Here is a 27,434-nt window from a genome sequence, read left to right on the forward strand (position 1 = left end):
TCAAATCAGAAATAGGTTGGATGTTGTGAGAGAATTCTTCTGCAGATCTGGGAGCACAAAAAAACACGACACAGAGAGGCATCAAGCTTTTGAACTCATTTATTTTAGAAACTTCAAGTCTTTATATACGGTGCCAAAAGACATCTGACAGGTTTCATATGTCCAGGGGTTCACAGAATGACCAAATAAGGTACAGCAGGTGAGACAAAGAATGTTTAGCTTAGAAGGAATCCCGTCCTCCCATGAATAGCCAGAATGAATCCCTTCCTCCTACCCTCCTACTATATAGCCAGCAATGTATAGTGAGCTTAACTTCACAATTCTTTATTTTGTGGGCTTGTATTTATTTATGCGGAAATTAAATCTAACAGTTGCCCTCTTTAAGTCATTTATGACTTACCATTTAATTTTCCGCATCCATGACAAACAATAAAAGAAAAAATGCTAAATAATAAAGAAAATTCATATTCTAAGGACCACGTCCGGTCTGAGCAGATGTTTTACCTCTGTCCTTACATTACATCCGGATTCGTAGTCATCTTATCCCCTGGTCTTGCCTGAGCAACATGGTAACCTTTCATAATCACGCTTATAGATGATTTTAATGCACGCCGAATCATAGCCATAATACAGGGCCATAAGCAAGGCAAAACCAGAATGCATGAAATAATTATAACGATTAAAATCAGCAAATGTTCGATTTTACTGAACAGGCTGGTAAAACTCAAACTCCAGTCCCATTCCTCTCCATTCTTCTCTCGGCTGGTCATCTAAGCTACTGCTCTGGTGATGTTCTTAATTCCTTGATCGATCAAATGCCCATCCGCATCATTATCTGGAACATAAGTACAACAACTATCATGTCACTTTATGGTGTAATTAGCCAATCTCCACCACGTTTGTGGAATATGAATGTGGTAGATCATCATGGTCTAACCATGAATCATCTTCATCTATTAATTTAATTGCTTGTGCACCGGCCAGGATCCCCAAATGTGACACCCAAATGTGTAACAGGGGAACCTTCAGAGGTAATCAGGAAGCTATAAATGGGGAAAAATTTGCCCAGGCCCTATGTTCAGCCGACATGTGGCCCCCTCACCCACTAAAAGAGCAAGGATCTTCTGTCTGGCGCAAGCCCTCTCACCAGTGCCCTGTCACACACTTTGGGCAGGCTTCTTGGGCCCTACAATGTCAATTGGTGATGCGGATGTTGGCAGATGCTTCAGCCTGGATGCATGAAACCACTGCGGTTCTCGTTAACGCGATAAATACAGCTGGCCCCAGATATCTCGGTTCCCCCACGGTGACTGGTTTCAGACTCAGAATCAGCACCTGTTGGCCTGGAATGAAATTATGGGTGGGCTTTTCTGACGGAATAGGGAGAGAAAGAGAAACATCAGCACACACAGAATTCAGTTTATCAATAAGGGAAATCACGTGGTCATCCAGGATCACCTCCATGTCTCCTAGGGAAGAAACGCCTGCGCGACCTGTGACCCAAGGGGTCGGGAAAGGTCTACCCATCAAAATCTCAAATGGTGAGTATTTTGTCATTGAGGATGAGGTCATTCTCATTTCTGCCAATACGGCTGGTAGCACATCTGGCCATTTTGAAACCTATCGACGATAGTTAGCATGCATTTTAGATTTCCGACCGCTGGCATATGAGAAAAATCTATCTGAAGGCACTGAAAAGGCGCTTCTGGAAACGGTAACGTGTCGTGTGGCGTTTTCCTGTGAGGGTTTGTTTTGGCGCATATCACGAGTCTACAATTAGTTTGACCATTTTTGCTGTATCCTGTATACAATACAGGCGATTAATCATCTGTGTAACTTTAGACGCGCTGTTGTGCAAAAAATACCGTGGTAATGTCTTATCAATACCACCAAAGACAGATTTGGTAATGCGATTTGGCCGTTTTTTTATCTCTTATCAAACCGTTAGCATCTGGGGCGCATCCATTTTCTGCCCAATGTTTCACTTCTCCCTGTGTGGGTTGACTTTGCAACATTTTCAAATCTATGTCAGGAACGCATGATACATGTGCAAACATCATTGTTTCTACGTCCCTACTCTGCGCTCTCTGATATGGAGAAAACTCTGCATGTTCCGCGGCCCATTTGGCCATTTCATTAGCATTTCTGTTGCCAACAGCGTCTGGTTCATCTCCTGATGCATGTCCCTTGACCTTCACTACAGCTAGTTCAGATGGCAACATTACAGTTTGTAATAAATCTCCCACCAACTGTGCATGTGATATTGGTTTGCCATCAGATGTCTGAAAATTCCGTCTAGCCCAAGTCTGGGCGAAGTCTTGAACGACCCTGTACGCATATTTGCTATCCATATAGATGGTAGATCTTTTCCCTTTTGTTAACTCACAGGCTCTTGTTAATGCAATTATTTCTGCAGCCTGTACTGAGTTATGGTTCAGGCGATATGCCTCCACCCTCTCACCCTCCTGTGTCACAATGGCATATCCACATAGATACACTCCACCAGACGGTCTTGAACATGAGCCATCAATATATAAGTGCTCCCCCCCATCCAGGGGCATATCTTTCAGATCGACCCTGGCCGAAGTGGACCACTCAATATCATTCATGCAATCATGAGGTACAGTTTCAGTTATCAATGTGGATAAGCCATAAAGCGACTGAATTGCTGGGCTAGAAACCGAAGTGGGTTTTATGGTTAACTTTTCCGTGGCTAGCAGCGTTGCTTCATAGCCAGACCTCCTTTGGGCCGTCATGTGCTGTGTCTTCAAATTATGCAGAATAACACCCACCTGGTGAGTGGTATATACTGTATAATCAAAGGATGTGATAAAACAATTTTCTCAGCCATTCTTACCATCTCCGCAGCCACAGCACGAAGGCATGCAGGCATACCATGGACTATCGGGTCTAATTGTTTGGACAAATAAGAAACAGGGCGTGGTTTGCCACCATGCTCTTGGGTCAAAACGCCCATTGCAACACCCATAGCCTCCCCCGCATACAAGTGAAACGGCCTTGAATAGTCTGCTAGCCCCAATGCAGGAGCACGCGTGATAGCAATCTTCAATGCATCAAAATGTTCTTCCGCTTCAGAAGTCCAGTTCAACGAGTCCCTTGGACCCATGTCATGTTGAATGAGACCACTTAGGCCTTTGTCATGATACGCACAGTCAGGTATCCATGCACGGCAATAGTTCACCAACCCCAAAAAACTTTGTAGCTGTATCACATTTGCAGGAGTACGTATAGTCTTTATCAGCTGCACCCGCTCAGCTGAAATGGCCTCCAGGCCCGGTGAAATGATTTGGCCCAGGTAATGGACTTTGGGTTGCACCCACTGCAGTTTGTCATTCGAGGCCTTAAATCCAGCGCTCGCAAGCACATTGCAGACAACAATTGAGGCCTGCAAACAGTCAGCCTCAGTTTCAGCGGAGATTAAAATGTCATCAGTATACTGTAGGACACATACCGTGGACGGCAGGTCAGTTATTGTGTCCAATACATGTTTCACCACAGTGGAGAAGACTGCTGAGCTGTCAACAAAACCCTGAGCAAGGCGTGTCCAGGTCAGCTGCGCACCTTTAAATGTAAATGCAAACAACGGCTGAGTATCTGCATAGACGGGGATAGAGAAGAAAGCTGCACACAAATCCACCACCGTAAAGTGGGTGTGATTGTGTGGTATTGAATTTAGAATAGTTGGAACATCAGGCACAATTGGGGCCAGAGGAATTATTAATGAATTAATAGTCTGTAATAAATCTTGTGTCAAACGCCAACTTGTTCCATCAGCTTTCCTGATGGGATTGATTGGTGTATTGTAAGGTTGATAAAAAATTATCAATTAACGGTCGAATACTTCTGTGTGATCAATTTCGCCTTGTAAGGGGGTATACCAACAAGGCCTGATTCATCTTTATACTGTGACCACAACGTCGGGTTTACCTTAGCAATGTTGTGTTTAAATTATTGTGGTTCGTCATTACACATGAAGTGTGGCATTAATTCCACAGTTGCATTTGAGACATCTGAAAGCAAAGAAAATATAACAGAGTGTTGGACTTTAAAGGCAGTCCTGCATGCTCAAAAATTTGAAAGAGACTTTTCTCCAAGTTATATAGAAGTTTTATTATCAGATGTAAAAAGGTAACAAAGCTTTGGGTTGTCAGACGATCTCCTCACTCCACCACAAGCCAACAACCCAAATTATTCAAAAACACCCATATTTATTAAGTATGTGACGTCGCTCGATCTTCTGACTCCTCCTCTGCCTTTTAAGGAGTGCTGCTCCTTTCCACCAATCACCGTGAAGTCCTTTTTCTTAGTTCCTGAAAATAACATCTCAAAACGTATATCCTGTGGTCAGTCGCCAGTCCTGAGGAATGTTCTCAGGACAGTTTCTTTTGGGGAGTGGTCTCCTAGAACACGTTCTTGTGGCCGGACAACATACCAACATTCTTAACATTCTTTTAGTAAAAAGAAAACACTCAATCATCTAATGCTTTTAATTATGTAGCGTTGTTTCTTAATCCTATGATTCATTAAAACACATCACAACTCATGATTATACTTAAAACATATGCAGTGGATTGATTCATAACATTTCTTTTATGTGAAAAACACTCTTTGTGTGTGTGTGTGTGTGTGTTGATCTAGATAATTTATGGTTCCAACCCCCACCCATCCTGTCTCACTTCGTCTGCCACAGTAACTTTCCACTGAGTAAAGATAGAAAGCACATAACAAAAACACACAGCTTAATGATTTAATGAAAGAAAACACTTATTGATTATATTGATAATTAAATCATACTTTTTATATGAATAATATTCCCACAAGAGCTGTCTGAAAATACAATCTCAATACCAAGTTTATGCATGAGATCTCTGCCCAAAATATTCAATGGTGAATTTGGAGTAATTACAAATTTGTGAAAGAAAAGCAGACTATTAAGTGCCCTTACCTCAATGGCAGGTGTCATGTGACAAATAACTTCAGTCCCTGAAACCCCAACAGAGTGCATAGTACGATTTGTGATCGGCCCTTCATAAAATTTAGCAGAAATAGATGAACACGTAGCACCAGTGTCGATTAAAAATGAGGAATCTACCCCATTTACTTCTAAATTTACAATGAGTAGTTCATCCGTGCGATTGCTAAAAGAAAAACAAATCATTGACTGTGCATCTGGACTGACATCGCACTGTGGGCACCCCAAGCATGTTTTGGATTATTTTGTTCACCCCTCTTGTTCACCCAAGACACCTGATATTGATCAGCAGAACTACTGCCATATAGTGGTGCTTGAGTTTGGTTGATCTGTGGTGCTCGAGGCAGACGTCCGATATCATGTTCCTGTTTCGATCTACACTCTCTCTTCCAGTGGCCTGATTTGCCACAGTAACGACACACCCCGTACCTTTTAAGACCTGACACTGCAGCCATTTGCTGTTGAGAAGCTGCCAGCATAACTTCCTGTTTCGGCTTAAACAGCAAAGAAGTGAAACCACCAGATGCATCTAACTCACGAATGCGTTTGCAAAAATCTTCAACAGTTTGTTGCATTAAATTTGCAGTTGTTACACGAACCAAACGTGCCAAATCAGGATTCATATTATTTAAGCACATATTTATAAACAGTGAGGACATTTCAACGCCTACTGGAATACGAGCATCTTCTTCCCACACACGTTTAAAACGAGAAACAAAAGCAGAAGCGGATTCGCCCTTATTTTGCTTGGTATTTGTGGCATGGGTCAGATCTCTACAGACATGGGCACGGGCATCTAGAAAATGCTTAACCTGCTCGAAAAATGTAGTGACATAATCGGGATCGGCCCACCAAAATTCATGAGGGTCTCGCTGTATACCAGAGCCATCCAAGTCATCATTATCAAGACTTAAAGAAGGGATTTCCACAATAAGAGACGATTCAGTAACATCATCAGACAAAACTCGTAATAAGACCGATCTATAATCCGATCCGCTTAATTGCGCATATCTTGTGTGTGAGTGCAAAACATCTACAAATTTGTTAGAATTATTCGGGTTCGGGAGAGTTTTACATATAGTATCAATGTCTGTCATTGTTGCCGGTTTAAGAATAATTCTAGGACCTTCTTGGACCCAAGCCATTGAGGGCTGAGCTGCAGCGTGTAAAGTTTCTTTGTTTAACTCGGGAGGGGGAGGGGGAGGTTGTGAATAAGAAAGCAATGAGGGATACAAATTTGAGTTGGTCTGAGCATGAGTTTGGACAGAAATTACGGCTGTATCATAAGGTGGAGGTGTCGATCGATATTTTGTTCAATTTATCAACACGCTCGGGACCTTGGTTCCATATTTTTTTCATTTTTTGCCAAATTTCATACGATTCGCACATATATTTATAATCCTACTGGGGATTACCCCATCAAGCTTTAACCATGGATTTCATTAACTCTATATCATCTTTCTTAAAAGAACCAAATCTGGGATATTTCTCAATTTGCTGTCTGGCGCTTTCAGACCATCCAGCCAAATTATCAACAAATGGTGCCTCTCGCCTTCAAAGGACGAAACCTGGCCCTCGGTTAACGTCACGGAGTGTCACACGCAACTGCAGAATCCCATCACAAACGTGCGGAAACTGCCATCAACAGTATAAAAAAACCTCTTACCTGTGTGATACAGCTGGAACCCGTAGAACGTCTTTCAGTCTAGCGCGGTCTTCAAAACAGAATTATCAACATTTCCCCGGATTACCGATGAGTAAACAGGACGAAGCTGTTAAATTTCTAGTTCCTTACGAACACTAAGTTTCTTTCTGTGTTTTGGATCACCAGTAAAATCAAATCAGAAATAGGTTGGATGTTGTGAGAGAATTCTTCTGCAGATCTGGGAGCACAAAAAACAAGACACAGAGAGGCATCAAGCTTTTGAACTCATTTATTTTAGAAACTACAAGTCCTTATATACGGTGCCAAAAGACATCTGACAGGTTTCATATGTCCAGGGGTTCACAGAATGACCAAATAAAGTACAGCAGGTCCGACAAAGAATGTTTAGCTTAGAAGGAATCCCGTCCTCCTACCCTCCTACTATACATGCCACTATTATTAATTACCGTAGGAAGAAAGGGTCTATTCTCTTACAGCCCAATTTGGTCACAAACACATGTCGGAACAGGAGGCCTATTCTATAGCATCCTGTTCGACTTTCAACATATGATTATAATCATGTGAGCGGCAGACTCAATCATGTCAGCTGCAGACCCTCTCCCATCCTCCATACATGCAGGCATAGAAAACTACATCGCATAGGATAATTCAAATACATAATGGTAGAATAAGTTTATACATATAAGGGATATTTTGGCTATAAAATCATCAACAATAGCCAGCAATGTATAGTGAGCTTAACAACTTCACAATTCTTTATTTTGTGGGCTTGTATTTATTTATGCGGAAATTAAATCTTAACAATAGGACTGCAAGATTAAAACAAAATCATTGATGCTGATTATTGCCCTTGATGTTGTCATCTAGATTATTACTTTCAGATATTAGGATACATGAACACTTGTCACATGCATTACACGCTACAAAACAAGCCAAGAAGCGTTTATGAATTATTGTATTGCTTTTTGATTCTTTAAGGAACATAAAAAGCAGTTATTCAAACGGGAAATATAGAAAACAAACAAAGAACATCCAACATCACTAAAACACTCAATGGCTTCAGGTAATACAGTAAAGAGTCTGACTAATGAATCTCTTTCTTACATCGTGTCTGTACGCGGTTGTTAGTGATAAACTTTTTGAGCGTGACGCACTTCAGCTCTTCTTCACCTGTGAATCATTTAAACGCCTCTGATTGGTCAGAATATTCATACCCTGAACTTGATTGGCTGTAATGCTCAAAGCTGTAGCAGAGCAAAGAAGCGGTCATCCACATTCGTTCATTTTCACCTAAATCTTATTTAGATTGCGACTGTCATGGCTAATTTTTTATTTTGCGTGGACTATTTTTCCTCTTTTGTCTTGAACTTGGAGAGCAGATTTGGTCACCTTGTTGTCATTTTTTCCAAAGCCTCTGTTAATTTCCGACCCTGATGTAAACAATGTATGTTATGTTGGGAACCGATTTACTATCTGTTAATGGAGCCTAACATAAACTTACACAATGAGAAGCTGATTAGGAATCCTAAAGCCAAGGCTAAAGAGGGAAACTTATTTCTTCCTTCTAAAGTTTGTATGAAGTACACCTGCTTAGAATGTTAAAAGAAATAGAGGATCTCTCCCAACACTGTTTATATTTATCTAAGGTTAGAAAATGCTGGGAAAACTTTACATTTACGCAACATTTAAAAGTGTAACGTTAGAAAGTAGGCAGATAACACTATAATGAAAAAAAACGTACCTGGCTGGGTCGGACTTGAAATGGCTAGCAAGCAAGCGGGTCCTTTTGAATATTCCATTTGTTTAGCAAATTGCAGCGGTCCATTTGCTTCTTTTCTCTCTTTCGTCAGTCTTTAAAAAGAAATCTCAGATTTCGCGCTGTACAATCCACCGCACAACTTTTTACATTCTCAACTAGACTCGCTTGAATTTCATGCATGGGCCCCGAACGTCAAAATAAAAGCGTTGTTCAACGAAAGGTGAAATCAGATGTCAATCAACATAAGTTGCGAATCAAATTTTGGGGTGGCCAATTGGATGTCAGGGGTGTTAAGTGCCACCTTCAGGGCTCCCCTCTGGCTCCACCACTGCTCACAGAGCTCACAAGAAAACAGTGAAAACCTGTGAAGTGGCTTTATAATGCTGGTGTACACAACCAGGACGATCAAGCGTTAATATTTTGCATAAGCTCACACGACAATGCCTTGAATTTGGACCTTTCTCATCTTTCTTGTATTTGCTACATTCAAACCAACAATCAACCCACCACGCCAACATTCAGTGTAACTAGAAAGAAAAAAAAACGTTCTCATTTTTAGGATATTAACAGCATGGTAAACAGATGTATACATTGTGTGTGATTGATTAAGATAAGAAAAAAACAGGCCTGTAAATCCCACAATCATTAATTTTTATATAGAAAACAGTAAATCACATAGAAAAGACTTTAGACAGTTAGACTTTTAGTAGACAGATTGACAGAAGGTTGTTTCTACTCAAATTTTATTTTTAAAGCAAATGCTTCACGAAAAGTTTACAAATGAATGTTCTGCACCTGAGATATAAAGCATTTTCATTAAAGGGAATTATTGTTATACACACATTCAGGTAACATTTACAAAAACAAATTGTGAATAAGGCTTCAGACAAACTGAAGCAAAATATATTTTTTTAAGAAATATGTATCAGAAACTAAACTAAGAGCATGTTTGCTAATAATGTGAATGTAGAAGGTGAAGTGTGTGTGTTATAGCGATCAAATAGAGACACACAAGAAAAACTGAACGAAGATACAGACTCCTCCGTCAAATGTATTGATGTAGTCATTCCCAACAGCTGTTTCAGTACTGACAAGAACTAACACACATTTTCAGCAGAAGGAATGAAATATCAGTGGTGTCCAGCCACAGTTCATCGGCCGCTTCACGTCACCCTGTCAACAGTCAAATGACTTCATACGTTCAATCGCAGTCAACTGATGATCAAGAACGCTCCACACAACTACAAAAAAGCAATAATGCATCATGGGAATGAAACGGTGATTGCTGGAGAGAACAGTCCCAGAATTCTCTGACATCACCAGCAGAAATGTCTGGAGCTGATTTTCCAGCCGTTGGTCCCCAGGAACTCTGCTTTGTTCCTCTAAAATGACTAAGCGGTCCATTTGTCTTGGTCTTTGGGTACAATGTCAATTTTCACTCGTTCTTTCAGTCACAGAGGTTTATCTCTTTGCTCATCTGTAACATTCCTTAGAAAAGGTTCTTCTACTTTACTGTCTTTATTGTTTCAAGGATCACAGGCCACCGGTCTGTCTAGCTCCTTCACTCATACTCTGCGATGAGGACCATCATTCCCACTCCAAACAGAAGGGCCAGGATCTCTAACATGGACTGACAGAAACTAGAGCGTCCCACCAACAGCTCGGGCAGAACGGTGACGGTGGCGATGTAAACGAAGCCTCCGGCCGTGAAGGGGAGGATCCAGGCGGTGGCTGCTGCACCTATCCCTTCGGCCAATAAGGAACAGGCTGTTCCGGCTAATGCTCCAATAGCAGTGAGAAGCTGCAGACACATGGCCTGGTAATAGCAAGAGGTGAGAGTTTACAGCAGAGTTGTCAAGAAACTAAACAACACTGTTCTGTCAGAAGAGACTGCTGAAGCCCACTCAACTTTGAGATAATAATGGACCAAAAATGTAGTCTTGGTATTCTAGATTTTTTTCTTTTATCTAAATGAATATGCATTTACTGTAAAGCTGCTACGCAACAATGCGACATTATACGTACCTTCCTCTTGGTGCAGCCCGACTGGACGAGGATAGCAAAGTCTCCGATCTCGTGCGGCACTTCGTGTAGAAGGATGGTGATGGTGGTCACGGCACCAACCGCCGGGCTGACCAGGAACGACGCTCCGATTGCAAGACCGTCCGTAAAGTTGTGCGTAAAGTCAGCGGCAAGGTTGAGATAGCCAGACACTTTAATATCTGCAGAAAGATAGAGACACACTTACAGATGACAACAAGACACATGTGAACGTCATCTGTCCTGCTCATACCAGAAGTCTTCTCGGTCTTCGATTTAGAGTCAGTCTTCTTCTTTTCTGTCTTCTTCTCTTCTCCATCACTTTCATTTGCCTTATGAGCAGCTGAGAACATGCAAAACACAACAATACACCAACAATACACACACGGGAAACATTTACAAGATTAATTCTATGTTAATGCATCACACATACCATGAGAGTGAGAATGTCCTCCCTTCAAAAGACGAACAAATTTCTCGACCACAAGAAATGCAACAATGCCACCCAATACCCACAACCCCACAGACATCATGTGACCGTGAGCTGCTCCTGTGACACACACACAAACAATAATCTCGCACTGTAATCAATCAATTTCTGTTGCACTCAGATTGTCCAAAAACAAAAGAAAAGCCACAATATTTAAATGCTTGGACAGGCGATCACCTACCATGGGAGTGACCATGTGACTCCTCAGAGTCGTGTGATTGGCCGTGGTGTGAATGAGGTTCTGTGGTGGGGGACGCAGAGAATCAAAATGAATATGTGACACCAAACCTACAAGTTGATTTTGAGACTATATTTACAGGATGACAATATTTTTACAAGTGATTAATAAACTCTGCGGACCCGGTACCGACGCAACACTGCTAGCTCGTTCTTTGTTATATTTACAAAGTCAAATAAGTTTGAAAATAAAAGGCAAAAAGTACTACTGTGTGTCATTCATTTCTTTGATAGAGTATTATGATTTCTACAGAGAAGAAAAGATGTCTGTGGTAACAAGCCTTGTAATATCATGCTTTTGCACTTTTGACAGGTGGGGAACTTGACCACCTGAATTACAAAAACAGGGTAATTTCCCACCCCTCAGTTAGAATAATACTAGAATAATTCTTGCATACTACAAGATAAAGACAAAATTCTTTTTTCTAGTGTCTGCTGCCCTCTGCTGGTAACAAACAAAAGTGTCTGTAGTCTGCCAGAACACACAGGGCCTGAGTTATTCACTTTCAAAGAATTTTCATCACTTACAGCTGTTTTTATGTAATTTCAAAGGGTTTTCTGTAAAACGACACCAAGATATTGCATTTATTCAACTGTATGTGGGTATGGGTAGACTTCAAATTTTGGTAGGCGGAAATTGTATAAAAAAGGGATTGTTCCTCTCTTCAGTTATAATAGAATAACTCTTAATTGGATTATGATATAGACAAATTTCATTTTTCCTCAATTTGCTGATATGTACTGGAAATAAATAAAAAAATTTCAGGGACCTGCAGCCCTCATAGCCTGAGTTATACACTTTCAAACTGCAGACTGTAAAAAAAAAACCAAAAAAACAAATTTTTTATGTTTATTATAACACAGACAACATATACAATCATTTTATCACTTTCAACAGTTTTATGTAACTTCAAAGGGTTCCTGTAAAATGATACCGAACTTTTGTATTTACACGTCTGCTTGTGGGTATGGGAAGCGTTTCAATTTGGGTAGGCTAAATCCAGGCGGAAATCCTTAAAATAGCCACAGAGTGTAAGAGGTTTTTAAACAATTCATGTTCATTTGTTCAAAAGCAGTGTGGATGATTTGATCCAGAAACCAGGCATGTGATCAGCCATGGGTAAAAAAGAAGGCAGACTGCATGCACCCCCACCCGACCCCAAAACAATTCATTATAATTACCCAATTTTGACTGGCAGTTTTGGTATTATCAGTTAGAATATTAAAGGGGTCATATGGCGCAAACACGTGTTTTTCTGAGTCTTCGGTGTGTTAGAAGTTGCTCATGCATGTATTAGACACGTAAAATTGCAGAAATGAAAGTGTGGGAACAAAAGATGCATTCTATGTAAAAGCGAACGCTCACCCATATGGAGGACCGGAAGAATCGTGTAAATAATAAAGCATTTCATAGTTTAATAAGTAATTCTACAATAAAAATAGGCATTAAAACATTTGTTTACAACTTCATTTATTTATCCAAATATAAATAGGCAAATTGATAAAGTCATTCATTATTTAACGTTTTAATGGGCAATAAAAAGTGTGATTATAAAAATTATTAATAAATGAAATATTAATCCATCAATAAATACTTCAAATTAAAAAGGGAATTAAAAAAACAACAAAACACTCAATAAGTACAGCGTTTTAAAGTGCATTAATTAATTCCTAAATAAATAGTGGAATTTCAAAAGGTATTTGAAAATGCGATTTAAAAAGAGGAATAAATAATTGGATTTACAAATTAAACTACTTTAATCAGTCATTTAAAAGGCGATTTCTTTTCCCATTTGCATTTCCATTTCCACGCTGCCTTTCCTTTTCCCATTTGCTATTAGATTAGCTTAGTCATTTAGCTTTTCCTTTTAGCCTCTCCATTTAGCATTTCCCTGACACTTTGGGTCCTTGCATTGGTAAAACGAGGTTAAACAATGCAAATGAGCTATGGCGAGCGAGATGTAACAAGCTCTCTGATTGGCTAGTTCCTTGTATGTCATGTTCAGAGGTATGTCAGATAAGCAATGGAGAAGAGGATAGACCTGTTGTTCACTGCACGTGTAACCAGCGCGTTATCAGCGCCTGCTTTTTCTCTAACAGAAATCATAGAAAAGGAAAAGTATTGTTAGAACAGGTTAGAACATTCACACTGCACGTGGGAGCAGCAGAAGCTACTGTGTACTGTCTATGTGTGAAGGCAGGACTAAAAAGTGACCCTGGACATTTTCTCCAAGAGCAGCGCACCACACACTCCCTCGTGTTCCGGTTCCCCCGGTCTGCTCATGCAGTGCAGTGGCCCACCGGTGCTGAGGGAAACAACTGCATCATGCTGTCAATCGAAACTAAGCAAAGCCTTGTCTTTCATTGTAATCTTCAGAAAACCAACAATTTACATATCATGTTCATTGCTTATGTTATTGTATTTGTATTTATGTTAATGTATGAGAGTAATGAGACTCATACTGTGAGTGAGGGGGAAACGATTGCATCACACTAGCAATAATCTAAGCAAACTCTCCATCTCAATATATCATTCAGAGAAACAAATAAAACGGAATATACACAGCATGTGATGTGCTTTATGTTGGAGGGGGAAATGATTACGTCACGCTGTCAATAATTTTCTTCTGCTGAGCAAATCGTCGTCGTCGGTCTTCATCATCATGTGTTTTACTAACACTTCCATGTAGCGTACTGTATGTCGTCTGCTGAGGTATGTCAGATGAGCATAGTCGTACTTTTCGGGTGGGACGTACATGTACATGTCCCTATCACTTTTAGAAAACAAATGCTTGCGGAAGGTGTGTCTTTTTTACAGGCCATTAACGTCTAAAACTCGTTGAAAATGCAGGATGCGCCGCTTTCTCTACTTGCCAAAGCGCTCACCATCCGATGCTCGCACTCGTTGTGAACACGAGTTTTCTTTTCTTCAGGCGCGTAGTACCCCTGGCTGTACTAGTCATAATTTAGTTTTGACTAGTCAAAATTCCAATTCCAGATATCTCTTCTGTAATTTTGACTCGTCATAATTGGAATTAGTGTATCTACAATGTGATTATGACTAGTCACAACAGGCAATGAAGATATCTACAATGTTATTTTGGCTAGTCATAATATACAAAGCTGTTTTGACTAGTCATATTCTTCCATTGACTTCAATTGGAAAATATTTTCAGATATCTACAAACAAGTTTTGACTAGTAGAAACTGCAATTAAATATATCTATAATTGATTTTTGTACTAGGCATAATTCCAATTAGAGATATCACTAAATGAAATGTTACTAGTGTTCATTTAATTAGAGATATTTCTAACTGAATTATCACCAGTAGAATTTATAGTTTGAGATATCGCTAACTTGTGTTTGACTAGTCATAATCACATTTAAGATATCTTTAATGAATCATTTTTAAAGATATCCAAAAATACATTTGTAGATATCTGAAAATACTGTATTACTAGTCAAATTACAATTGAAGATATCTTGAATTGGGGTTTTGTCTAGGCGCTAACGTAATTAGAGATATCTTGAATTGGAATTCTTCCTAGTGAAATCTCATTTACAGATATCTTCATTTTAATTATGGATATATCATTCTGATTTTTGACTAGGGAGATCTTTCTTTGGATATACAGTATCTTCATTTAGCTTTGCGACTAGGAAGAATTTCAATACAGATATCTGGAATTCACATTCTTACTAGTCAAAATTACTTTATAGATATCTAAAATGCATGCATGCAAATACACTTTTTCTAAGCCCCACCTTAAGCGTTTTTTAACCAGTCCTTCCTTGGAAACTGTTGTCAAATAACTGTATAATAAAGGTCCTACATTTTGTGTCATTCAAACTGCTTTATACAGAAGTCATTTAAAAGAATGAAAATAAAAACGTTGCTGGTGCATATGTAAAAGTAGCATAAGGTATGCAGAGGGTTTTGTTAAATTAAATATCATAAAGTTGGAGATGTGTGCTGTGGATTAAATTGTGTTTGCCTTTATTCTAAATGAACACATTTAAAATAAGCATCTGTATAGGCATCATGTCTGGTGCAGCATTTTGATTCATTTAAAATATTTTTAATGCACTGGCGCTCATCACTGAACACAGCAGAACATCATCACTGATCTCTTGCTATAATATAATACAATATACAATACTCACACCTTGTGTGTAATTACCTAAAGACACGACTAAACGACTGCATCAACAAAGAACACAATACATACTGTATGTATAACGTAACGTAATAATAAATGCTATCAATGCCAGTTAAACTTTTATTATCTTGTAATCTTCTTTAAAAAAGTCTTCACCTATTTACCCGGTCTGCCATATAAGCATTATTCTTGTCCATAACGTGTATATTTGTATTTTTTCACGTTTTGGTATATAATTCCAATGTTTTCTACTCTTCAAAATATATATAAAAATCAATTAAACGAGCAGTTTGCTGTTCTTTGTCTTTATTAAACATTACACTTTGTTTGGTCCGTTTTGTAACATGACTGCAATTAAAATTACAGCGCTATGCATACATGCATGCTGGACACCGTTTACCTCATGAATGCATCCATATATTATTTAATAATCCCTAAAGTACTTCATTCGGTTATTTTCTCTCCGTGACAAGTTACAAACGCTGTCTACTGTTGTTAGCAGTTAGCACTAGGTATAAGGAGGGGCTCAGGCATAGATAAGTTACCCTTATTTTAGTGAGATGGAAGGGTCTGTAATACTTCCACCTGGAGAAAGCGTAACAGCTAACAAAACCCATTGACATCCATTTAAAAAACTAGCCTGTTGTCTCCTTTGCTGTGTTCCGATGAAGCCAAGGTGGTAGCATTAGCCATTGCTTTTTTGGCTGAAGCTTGCACCGGCTTCCCTTAGTGGCTTTGGCTCTGGTGTGGGGGAGGAGCTGAGTAAATTAAGTCTCACGTCACACAACAGCAGATTCGACTAGGAATAGGTACAATTCAGATATCTTAAAATATAATTGTGACTAGTTGAAACTGAATTAGAGATATCTTTAAATACTTTTGCGTATGTGTGACGCGTTAAATTGAGATATCTATGACGTCATTACAGATATCTTAAATAGAGTTCTGACTAGTCAAAACATATTTACAGATATCTCGAATCAGATTTCTTACTAGCACAATTATAATTGCAGATATCTCTAATTATCAATTTGACTAGTCAAATTATAATCATGACTCGTCGAAAAACAATTAAAGCTATATAAAACATATTTTATGGATAGTCAAACCACAGTTTTATATGACAAAGGCTTTGCTTAGTTTCGATTGACAGCATGATGCAGTTGTTTCCCTCAGCACCGGTGGGCCACTGCACTGCATGAGCAGACCGGGGGAACCGGAACACGAGGGAGTGTGTGGTGCGCTGCTCTTGGAGAAAATGTCCAGGGTCACTTTTTAGTCCTGCCCTCACACATAGACAGTACACAGTAGCATCTGCTGCTCCCACGTGCAGTGTGAATGTTCTAACCTGTTCTAACAATACATTTCCTTTTCTATGATTTCTGTTAGAGAAAAAGCAGGCGCTGATAACGCGCTGGTTACACGTGCAGTGAACAACAGGTCTATCCTCTTCTCCATTGCTAATCTAACATACCTCTGAACATGACATACAAGGAACTAGCCAATCAGAGAGCTTGTTACATCTCGCTCGCCATAGCTCATTTGCATTGTTTAACCTCGTTTTACCAATGCAAGGACCCAAAGTGTCAGGGAAATGCTAAATGGAGAGGCTAAAAGGAAAAGCTAAATGACTAAGCTAATCAAATAGCAAATGGGAAAAGGAAAGGCAGCGTGGAAATGGAAATGCAAATGGGAAAAGAAATCGCCTTTTAAATGACTGATTAAAGTAGGTTAATTTGTAAATCCAATTATTTATTCCTCTTTTTAAATAGCATTTTCAAATACCTTTTGAAATTCCACTATTTATTTAGGAATTAATTAATGCACTTTAAAACGCTGTACTTATTGAGTGTTTTGTTGTTGTTTTAATTCCCTTTTTAATATGAAGTATTTATTGATGGATTAATATTTCATTTATTAATAATTTTTATAATCACACTTTTTATTGCCCATTAAAACGTTAAATAATGAATGACTATCAATTCGCCTATTTATATTTGGATAAATAAAAGAAGTTGTAAATAAATGTATTAATGCCTATTTTTATTGTAGAATTACTTATTAAACTCTTTTACTTTACACATGACTCTTCCGGTCCTCCACCCAGACCTGCCTGAAACGCCTCATGTAGCCACACCCCCATCTACCTCAGTTGGTGGTCTGATTTGACTAAGACCGCCCAAATGTATACGCAAGTAAGGTGGTGTACCTGTCAGTACAATTGAAGAGGAACCTGATGTTCCAAATATGGTCAGAGGCGTCACATTTCCCTCACACGCTTGCAGTATTCCACCAATCACTACGCACTGGTTAACTGGCCAATCACAGCACACCTCTCTTTCAGAGCCATGAGCTTTGTTATTGAACATCAGCACGTTTCAGAGAGGCGGAGCAAAGAGGAGATACAAACATGCACGGTATGTGGAGAATACAGCGTTTTTCAACCTTAAATCCTGTATACACATTACATCACATCTAAAACAAACCATAATATTCCTTTCAGCCCTGTCATATCACCCCTTCAAGCAGTTTAATAGTCATCTAAACAATGTTTAATCAAATAGGTTGATGATTTGTGCAAATATCTTATGCTAATGTCAAATAATATGGCATCCCTTGAGTACTTTACATTACTTTTCATTGCATTGTCATCAGCATTAATTCCTTATTTAACAATAATTCCACACACAAAGTGAAGAATGCTGTGGCTTCAAGAGATTTCCACACACCGCCACTAGATGGCGCGTGTACTTAATTCATAAAACGCTGTCAGCATTAATTTGCATGTAATAATGGCAGAGGTGAATGAAGTACACAACTTCCTTACTTGAGTGAAAGTACAGACACTACTGGTCAAATATTACTCCACTACAAGTAAAAGTTGTAAAGACAGATTCTTAAGTAAAAGTACAGAAGTACGTGCTTTTAAAAGTACTCAAGTATTAAAAGTACATTTCCTTTATGTCAGTTGTGCATTGTTTTATTGTCGTATACCTTATGCCTCTGAAGCAACCTACTGAACACACAGAGTAGCTCACAGAATCAGTGGTATTAAAGGAGTAGTTCACTTCAAAATTTGCCCCCATTGACTTTCCATAGTAGTTTTTATTCCTACTATGGAAAGTCAATGGGGGCAAATTTTGCAGTGAGCAACTCCTTTAAGAGCTTTATATGTTTAGCACACATATGTTTAGTTTAGATATAATCCTGTATGATCATTTAGCCTAATTATCCTCATTAGCCTCCAGGCCTATATGTATTTATGAGCAGTGTTCTTTTATTTTGTATATTCCCTTCACCAGTTTTAGCAGCAATTTACCAGTAAGTAGTAAGGTTCTTGTAAATAGTAAAGTGTAGAAGCCATGTGCTTGTTGGATTTATTACCATTTGTATTACCATAATTTAACAACATAAACTATAGCTATAGTATAATGAAACTATGGTATTTTTAGTTGCTGTGGTTTTACTAAAGATTATTAATTGGAGTATGGTTCCTATATATAGAAAATGGTAAATTTGTGGACACTGTGGTTTTACTGCAAATACCATCCCTGCTGAAAAAAAACAATTAATTTTTTAATTAAATTCCTCTTTGTAGTGTGTTTTGGGTTTTATTCCAATAGGATTTACCATCCCATCAATAGAATCCATCACATACAAGTAGACAACAAGTATCCATAGTACAATTCCCACTATAACCATTAAATCCATTACATTTTCTGTTGTATTTTGGGCAGGGTTCTATTGTTTTTATTTCAACAGGAATACTTCAACTATTGATAAGCAGCAGATCAGAAGTTAACACGCACGTGTAGCTCAAGGTGTATGTGATGCTTATTTACCGTTTAGCCGTTATGCCGATCATTTTCATGACAATGTTTCTACGATCTTTGACTGATCGTAACCCACAGATGATTAACACCAACTTTAACATGTGCCTTTTTCGTCTTTTATTGTTCTATTTGCCTTTTTAGAGCGCTATCAATGGTGTAGCAGCGCCTACGTTTACATTAGTTTAGCGGGGAAGATCCCAGAGTTGCCAGATTTGCGTTAAAAAAATCTGCCAAATGGCCATTCAAAGCTTGCCGGAAAACCGCGAGCTTAAAAACTGAAATACTTGGCAACAGTAAAAGGTCCTGGCAGATCGCAAGCCAGATAAATTGCGCACACAGGAAACCCCGCTGCATAGAAACCATTTTCTACTTTTGGACCTTTTTATAAATGTAGTGGAGTAAAAGTATGATATTTGTCTTTCAAATGTTGTGAAGTTAAAGTACAAGTACTCAGAAAAAATAATACTCAAGTAAAGTACAGATACTCAAAAAGTGTACTTAAGTACAGTACTCAGGAAAATTTACTTCATTACTGTCCACCTCTGAATAATGGTCATTCAAAGCGCTGCATGTTGAGGTTTCAGTTCATTTAAATATATTTATTTAGTAGAGACTTTATGTATACGTTACAAAATGCTGTTCAGTTCCCCATGTACAGTGGCTTGCAAAAGTATTCAACCCCCTTCATTTTATTCACATTTTGTTATGTTGCTGCCTTATCTTAAACTACTTTAAATAAAAAATTACATTAATCTACACTGCATGCACAATAATGTCAAAACAAAACAAAAAACAGATTTGTGACTTAGAAGTTTGCAAATGTATTGAAAATAAAAAACTAAATTAAGTACATTGTATAAGTATCCATATCCTTAACTGAGTAGTTGGTTAAAGCACCTTTACAGACTCAAATCTTTATGGGTATGATGTGAAAAGTTTTACAATTTTCTGTCATTCTTCTCCTCAGATCCTCTCAAACTCTGTCAGGTTGGATGGAGATCATCAGTAGACAGACATGTTCAGGTTTCTACAGAGATGTTCAGTTGGGTTCAAGCACTAGCTGGGCCACTCAAGGACATAGACAGAGTTGTCCATAAGCCACTCTTGCATTGTTTTAGTTGTGTGCTTAGGATCATTGTCATGTTGGAGAATGAACCTTCTGCCCTGTCCGAGGTTCTGAATGCTCTGGGCTAGGTTTTCATGATCATTATCTCCGTATTTTGTGTACAGTCCCTGAAGCTGAGAAACACCCCCACATCATGATGCTGTTTCCACCACACTTTACTGTTGAGACGGTATTGTACAGGTGTTGAGCAGTGCTTGGTTTTCTCCAGACATGATGCATGAATCTGAGATTCATCAGACCAGGGAATCTCGTTTCGGACAGTTTGAAAGATTCCTTGAAAGGTACGTTTTTCACTATTTCAAGTTTTCATGCGTCTTCACTGAGTAGGATGTACAAACTACATTTGTAGTTATTAGGGCTGTGCAAAAATAGAGATGCATGTAACTATCACAATATTTTTTTTTTCGATAGTGTATGGATAGTGATACCTCTACTATCGATAACTTTTTTAAAATCATGTCATATACATCCGGCCAAAAGTAAGTGGAAGCGAGCATGGTGAAAAATATAAGAGCTTGGAGCTCTCAGAGCTGATGTGTGGGTGTGCTCTGGTTTTAAAAAGAAGTCATGGAGTAATGAGTTATATCAAATAATGCTGTTTGTAAGCTTCACAAGTCATGACACAAGTCACTTGGCTACTGCAGTGCATTAGACAAAACGTTTATTAAGAAAAGTAACAATGACATTTATTGTGCTTTCACGGATGTGACACCAACACATTTACAGCACGGATGAAGCAGAGGTTTAATACTGCCCATGTTCATTGTTTTAACTGTAATGCACCACAACAGACAAGTGACTTGAGTGAACCACCTTATTACCCTGTGCTACCCACTTGAGGGGCGCAAACCACAGTTTGAGAAGCCAAACCTCTGATCTAAAGGTCCATGCATCGCACATCATGGCCGCTCTGCAGAGGTAAGGGATGTTTTTACACTTATCATTACAGAAAACCCCCGGTGGTGCACAGCATGATGTATTTCTAGCTCTACTTTTTACATTTTCTATTTAAATTATTGCAATATATCGCAAATGTGTATCGTATCGAAATACATAGCAATATACTGCATCGTGACCCATCTATCGTGATATGTATCGTATCGGGAGGCACTTGCCAATACACAGCCCTAGTAGTTATGCTAGTTGAAAGTCTCCTCAAATCCTGACTACAATCATGATGTTAAATGGTCTAAATGTATTTTTAGAAATACACTGTTGTCAATAAAAAAAACCCAGACCCTATGAACTAAATATGAAACTTCAGCAAATTCTAACTGATATTAAAAATTATTTCACTGTCAGAATGTATACGGGTAGTTTTACTTATTCTTTATATATTACTGATGACATATTCATGACATACAAAAGAAATGTTTAAACGGAAATATTTTACAATTTTCACAGCGCCATCGTCGAGAGCTTCAAAGTGTCCAGAAGTCATTCATTTTCAATGTGAGCCGGCAGCGAGCAGCTGCGCAGCGCGTCATGGGCGTTGAGGGTGTCAAGGAGAGTTGAAATTCGGTTCGGCGGCAACCAATCAGAACGTAGAAGTCCACTGCTTGAGAGGGTTCCAGAGGACGAAGCCCTGTAAACTTTGGTTCTGACCGCATACGTCACAGCGTCAAAGAGTGTCCACGATTCTTTCTACAGCGTTGTACAGGGTGACCCGAGGGATTTTTGACGCCGGGATCGATGACGCAATGGATTGTCCGAGCATGCATGGCCCCTCCCCTATCACTAGAGCACCTAGCATCAGGTGTCAGCTCAATCACGAGCTCAGGGTTGTAAGATTTTCGCACAACAAGCAAATGGTAACGCAGACGCAAATGGACGGAGAAGAATAACACGAACGGACGCGCTTGATCGCGATGTGCCTCAGTGAATGATGTTTAATTAACAAATTTCGAGACGAGCGCGAGCAGATAATCCACCCGGCTGGTTCGCTATCAGCATTCCCAGCATCTACCTTATCAGCTCAAGAGAGAACCACTACAAATAGACAAAGCTGTCTGTGTTCACTTCTTTTTTGAAGCTGCTAGCGTCTGTTTTAAATTATAATCCTATGGAGTAAACAGTGTTTTCAAAAAAAGTCCCGAGCGCTTTTTTTAAACGTCTTTTTCTGCTGCTCAGAGCATCTTTTGAGGTTGAACAAAGTTCAACTTTCTAAAAAAACATCCTGTCAAGCACCTTTTTTACAGCTAACTAATGACGGAGACCTGTCGCTTCCATAACAACATGCGAGGAACGTGATTGGTCGAAAAGGCTCAAGCTCAAAAACAAAAAATGGCAGCCGAAATGCCCGTTGGAGCATAGTTTTTTATAAATGTAAGTTATATATTTTGATGACATTTCTAACGAGAAATTAGTATTGTCGTTTTTAAATATGTGATTGGTTCTAGCAAATATGCTCTCTGTTTATATTTCAAATAGACTTCTGTTACGCTGCCTAATGAAGCCTGTCTCTCTGAGCTGCCTCCGTGCACAAATGCTATCTTTCAACATTGCCGGCTGCTATTTGTAACAACAACGCGCTCTGGGATCGAAGCTAATACTGGGCTCGGAGCCTTCTCCCGGACAGCTCGCCAGATACACATAGATACACATACCTTTTAACCTGCTCGTGAATAACCTACTGATGAATATCACACGCGTTTGAATTCAAATCCTCCCATAAAACGTATTCACATTATTCACATGTAGCCTACTGGGCTGGTGACTCAGATTGAGCGATTTGAGTGGGCGTGGCTTCAGCACCAACAGCGGAAACGCCCCCAGCATTTGAGAGCAGAGAGTCCTGCTTATTTTTAAGACTTTGATCATTTATTGTATTTACTTGGATTTCTTTTCTCCATTCAAATTTGGCTGGGTGGTTAATAACACACTTTTCTGTTGTGTGACAAACTCAGAACACATATTTCAATGTCACTTTACTCGGACTTTAAGATGTACACGAGAATGCACATTCATATTGTACTATACGATACCCTATTTACTCTATGACGAACAAACGTACAGTTCATCAGCATTCCGAACCGTACAGCACGATCCGTACCGATCACAGATCAACCGTGATCCGTTTCACCACTAATAAATAAGCATGACAGAGAGGACATGATATGCTTTACCACATCAGCAAACTATTCTGAAATGTTGAAGAAAAGGCAGATAAAAAGTGAGTTTCCTTCTGGTAGATGATTTGATTCAAATTGCATGCTACTTTCTGAGAATGGGGGCGTCATCAGAGGGATTGCAATCGGAGTAACAGATTCATCTCAGGGACAAACTTTTTTTTTTTAACCATTAAAAATATATTAATAACCAAAAATAACAAATTCTAAGGAATGTTATATACAGTATATATGACTATACAACACCAATGAAAAGTGTAGTATTTGTGCTTATGATATTCTTAGTTATAGTTGAGGTTAAGCATACAGTACATGACTTGGGACATGACAGTTAAGCCTACTTGCACTAAAATCCAAGTTATTTTTTCTTATTTAACTTAATTCCGATTACAGATCATGCGTTCTATGGTGGAGATGGGTTAATTGTAAAATACAAGCTTTATGAAATGATTAAAATCGCATTTTAAATCAAATATTCCATATTTTGTCTTGGGGACTCACAGTAGGAATGACCCATAAACCGATGACAAGTGGCACTTGCAAAGAACCAAGAAAAAGAAAGACAGGTCGCACACTTAAGCAGATTGCATACCGGACGTACGACGATGCGTCTCGGACATCAGGATCCAGATTTGAAGGCGAGCACTGCCAGCAGATGTGTGTGCCCTTATATTATGTGTTTGAATTTAAAAATAGGTGGCGTGATGAGGTGCTGCGTGTTGGGTGTGCGACTGGCTTTAGTAACAGCTACAAGGAATAAACGTCTGGATCAGCAAAGAGCTAAAAGCCAAATGTTTTGAAAGATGATGCATAGTTGCAATGTTTCTTTTGGACAGGTAGCTTACATGATGATTCGATTTTGATAAGTTTTGCTAGTGAAGCATTATGTCGCTTATGTAGTTTGTGCATCTATAGGCATTAGCCCAACGACTGATCAGGAACTACTTACTGTATTTGCTTTTAAAATGACGAGCAAACTACAACATCCACACACACGTGATGACACAACTTCTGCTCTGTGTGTGTGTGTGTGTTCATGTTTGTATATCCCGGTGGGGACCTAAACCTGAATACACACCAACACATGGGGACTCGTGTCACCTTGGGGACCAAAATTGAGGTCCTCATGGGCAAACAAGCTTATAAATTGTACAGAACAATATTTTTTACAAATCTAAAAATGCAAAAAGTGTTCTATGATCTTTAGGTTTAGGGATAGGGGTAGGGATAGGGGATAGAATATACAGTTTGTACAGTATAAAAACATTACGCCTATGGACTGTCCCCACGGGGATAGTCAACCAAAGCCTGTGTGTGTGTGTGTGTGTGTGTGTGTATGTGTTTAGAAGGTGTGGCTTTGGACGGTGATTTGCAGGGAGGGTGGGGGATCCTATGATTTCAGCGCTAGAAGGCTAGAGTTAGCATTTCACCTTTAAATGTCACGTCTTGGCCTATAGATGATTTCCATCATCAAAAGTTTGAGCATTTAAAGAGTTGAACGATGAAGGAATATGTTCCTTCACAGTTCTCTGGTGTAGTGCACTATATAGTACGTGATTTTAGATCATGTGACAGGTCTCACCCAGAGCGTGAGGAATGAGATGAAGGAAGGCATCACCCAGCAAACCTCCAGATGCAAAACTCAAGAGCACTTTAAGCAGATTCTGGTGCTGGTCGGAGTTTGACTGCACTGGGATGAGGAAGAGGATGAGGAAGGGTGCAGCGCTGATCAGCAGAGTCGCTCCAACCGCCTGAAAGCAGAAGATGAGAGAGAGCTAACAGTCAGACCTGCAGAGAAAAGAATGGCGGGTGTTTGAAGAACTGTTTTCACACGTATCAAAAATATTCAATGCAAAGCTCAGTTACGTTCATAAACTCTTGATGATGGTGGTAAAGCCTAACAGAGACCGAGACAAACTCATGTAGTAGAAGATTAATTCTACTTCAACATCTAAACATGACATGAGAGTAAAGAGACTGAGGAGGATGGTTCTGCTTTAGAGATGTAACGGTGTGAAAATTCAGATCACGGTTATAATTATTAGCGCGGTTTTATTGACAAGTTCTGGAAATGTCAAAAAAATACTGATGTAAACCTAAATTTATATTGTGTTTACCTGTAAATGTACTTTTGTTTGATTTACATCAAATCAATAACATTAATATTAGTCATGGCACGTCGGGGGAATGAGGTAAAAGTTTCCTAGTTCAGATTAAACACAAACTTAAGTGAGTAAATCAGATCTTCATATAAACCCAACCCAATTCAGCAAATCACCTGTCTGCGAGTGTTGTGAGAAACAGGGTCTACTTTAGGACGCAGGAGAAAACGGCATGACATCTGTGCTCATAACAGCGCTCATAGCAGAAGAAACAAGCTGAACGGAGTTTCAAACTCATCATATCACATCATTTAGTGAAAACTCAATAGAAATGATGGATCTGTATAAAGAAATATGAAGTAAACGTGTGTCAGTATATCTAAATTTCCACAGATTAGTGAAGCATGTCATCACAGCCTCACAGGAGCAGACGTGAATAAATAGGGATGTCTCGCGTTATTTTATTCCGAATGTCTCTCCTGATATAAATGAACAAAACAAAATGTTTCACGTTGCATCTACATTATACTCTTGATAACTTTGTTTGATGTTGGACTGGGTTTTTCAATTTAACTGTAATTAAAATATGACGCAGTAATACTAACCGTTGGACGTTATTATCACGGTAAACCATTAAACCGGTAACATTACATCCCTACGTGTGGGCAACATTGTTACTTCCCATCAGCACCAGAGAAAGTTAGCTATTGCTACAAATCCGAGTCATTCATTCGAACGCGTCATTGACACCACATGCACTATTAATTACTTGAGTGCACACAAATGGGAACAACTTGGGCTCTCGCTTTAAACCCTCATGCACATAACACAGACACTGTCTCAAGTCATGTTTATCTGTCGAATGATGATACAGCGTTTTACAGCATCAGTCTGCATGTTTCTCACGAAGGCATCAGCGCATTCTTTAACTGAAACAAAAGCAAACTCTTTGCCCATCAGCAACATCTAATCTTACTGGAGTAAAATACCTCAAGCTGATCGTTTCGCCCTTGATATGAAAGCTCAGTTTGTTGGCCATTCGCATCGCTTTCCGCATTACAGTCAATATGAATGAACTACTGTCATTTACTACTGTACTGTGTGATTTTACTGCTGTAAAGATTTTACCTGCATCCAGAGTTCCACCAGGTTTCGTTTTCCTTCCTCCAATTCTATTTCCACTCGCTCTGTTGCATGATCGTGGGCTTGATCGTGGGAGTGGCCGTGATCGTGGGAGTGGCCGTGATCGTGGGTGTGGCCGTGATCGTGGGAGTGGCCGTGGGAGTCGCCGTGATCGTGGCCATGATGCTCCTCTTCAGTAGACGGCAGATTAGCCTCAGCACTCCATTTGCTTGCCCCTTGGTGCATCTTCACCCCACCATGCGAGTGACCATGGCAACCACCATCCCCATGTATGTGTCCATGCTGATGGTGGTCATGGGTGTGCCCATGATGCTCATGGGCGTGAACATATGACTGCTGGGCCACTAAGATCACATGAATGATCAGACTCACAAAGCAAAGACTGTTAAAGGACCGCATTCCACCTGAAAACAAACACATTATAATCAAAACATACAATCCACTGAAAATCTCATTGACATAAATAATGATTTGTACTTTTCACCTTCACTAAAGAGAGCTTCAACCACCCGATGATTATAATCTCATTCAAACTGTATGTATTAGAATCATTGTGATAAAAGAGTTTTTAGGAATATAGCAGCAGATGTCATGTCATGTCAACCTCTCAGCTACACTTATAACAAGGGTTGGGTATTGTTTGTTTTTTTCGATACTGGTGCCAAGTCGATACTTTTAAAATGGTACCGGTGCTTAAATGGTGCATAAATCAATACTTTTAAACAGGGTTGAAACGATTCCTTGAGTAACTCGAG

The 27,434-nt window shown here is 39.3% G+C and overlaps 1 protein-coding gene across 2 annotated transcripts; it reads right to left on the minus strand.

Moving 5' to 3' along the window:
- Window positions 1-6,919: 6,919 nt before the first annotated feature.
- slc39a7 (solute carrier family 39 member 7) lies at window positions 6,920-27,103 on the minus strand. Of its 2 annotated transcripts, XM_057354478.1 has the most exons (7): window positions 26,665-27,103; window positions 25,017-25,185; window positions 11,130-11,189; window positions 10,892-11,008; window positions 10,712-10,801; window positions 10,444-10,640; window positions 6,921-10,234 (listed from the first exon to the last, which is right to left on the minus strand). In XM_057354478.1, exons 1-7 carry the CDS (start codon window positions 27,097-27,099, stop codon window positions 9,980-9,982), a joined length of 1,323 nt encoding a protein of 440 aa, XP_057210461.1. In that variant the 5' UTR covers window positions 27,100-27,103; the 3' UTR covers window positions 6,921-9,979. The 2 variants fall into 2 exon arrangements, with proteins under 2 accessions (XP_057210462.1, XP_057210461.1); XM_057354479.1 differs by lacking the exon at window positions 11,130-11,189 and having other exon boundaries at window positions 6,920-10,234.
- Window positions 27,104-27,434: the final 331 nt, after the last annotated feature.

Source organism: Triplophysa rosa, linkage group LG16, assembly GCF_024868665.1.
Source record: "Triplophysa rosa linkage group LG16, Trosa_1v2, whole genome shotgun sequence".
NCBI classification, from domain to species: Eukaryota; Metazoa; Chordata; class Actinopteri; order Cypriniformes; family Nemacheilidae; genus Triplophysa; species Triplophysa rosa.

What these genes read in the sequence shown, in the direction of transcription:
- slc39a7 (XM_057354478.1), bottom strand. Translation starts at nt 27,099, where the DNA reads ATGTGTTTGTTTTCAGGTGGAATGCGGTCCTTTAACAGTCTTTGCTTT. An exon ending in GAAGACCGAGAAGACTTCTG is followed by an intron (nt 10,641 to 10,711) that starts GTATGAGCAGGA and finishes ATCTTTCTGCAG; the next exon opens with ATATTAAAGTGTCTGGCTAT. An exon ending in CGGGCTGCACCAAGAGGAAG is followed by an intron (nt 10,235 to 10,443) that starts GTACGTATAATG and finishes TGCTATTACCAG; the next exon opens with GCCATGTGTCTGCAGCTTCT.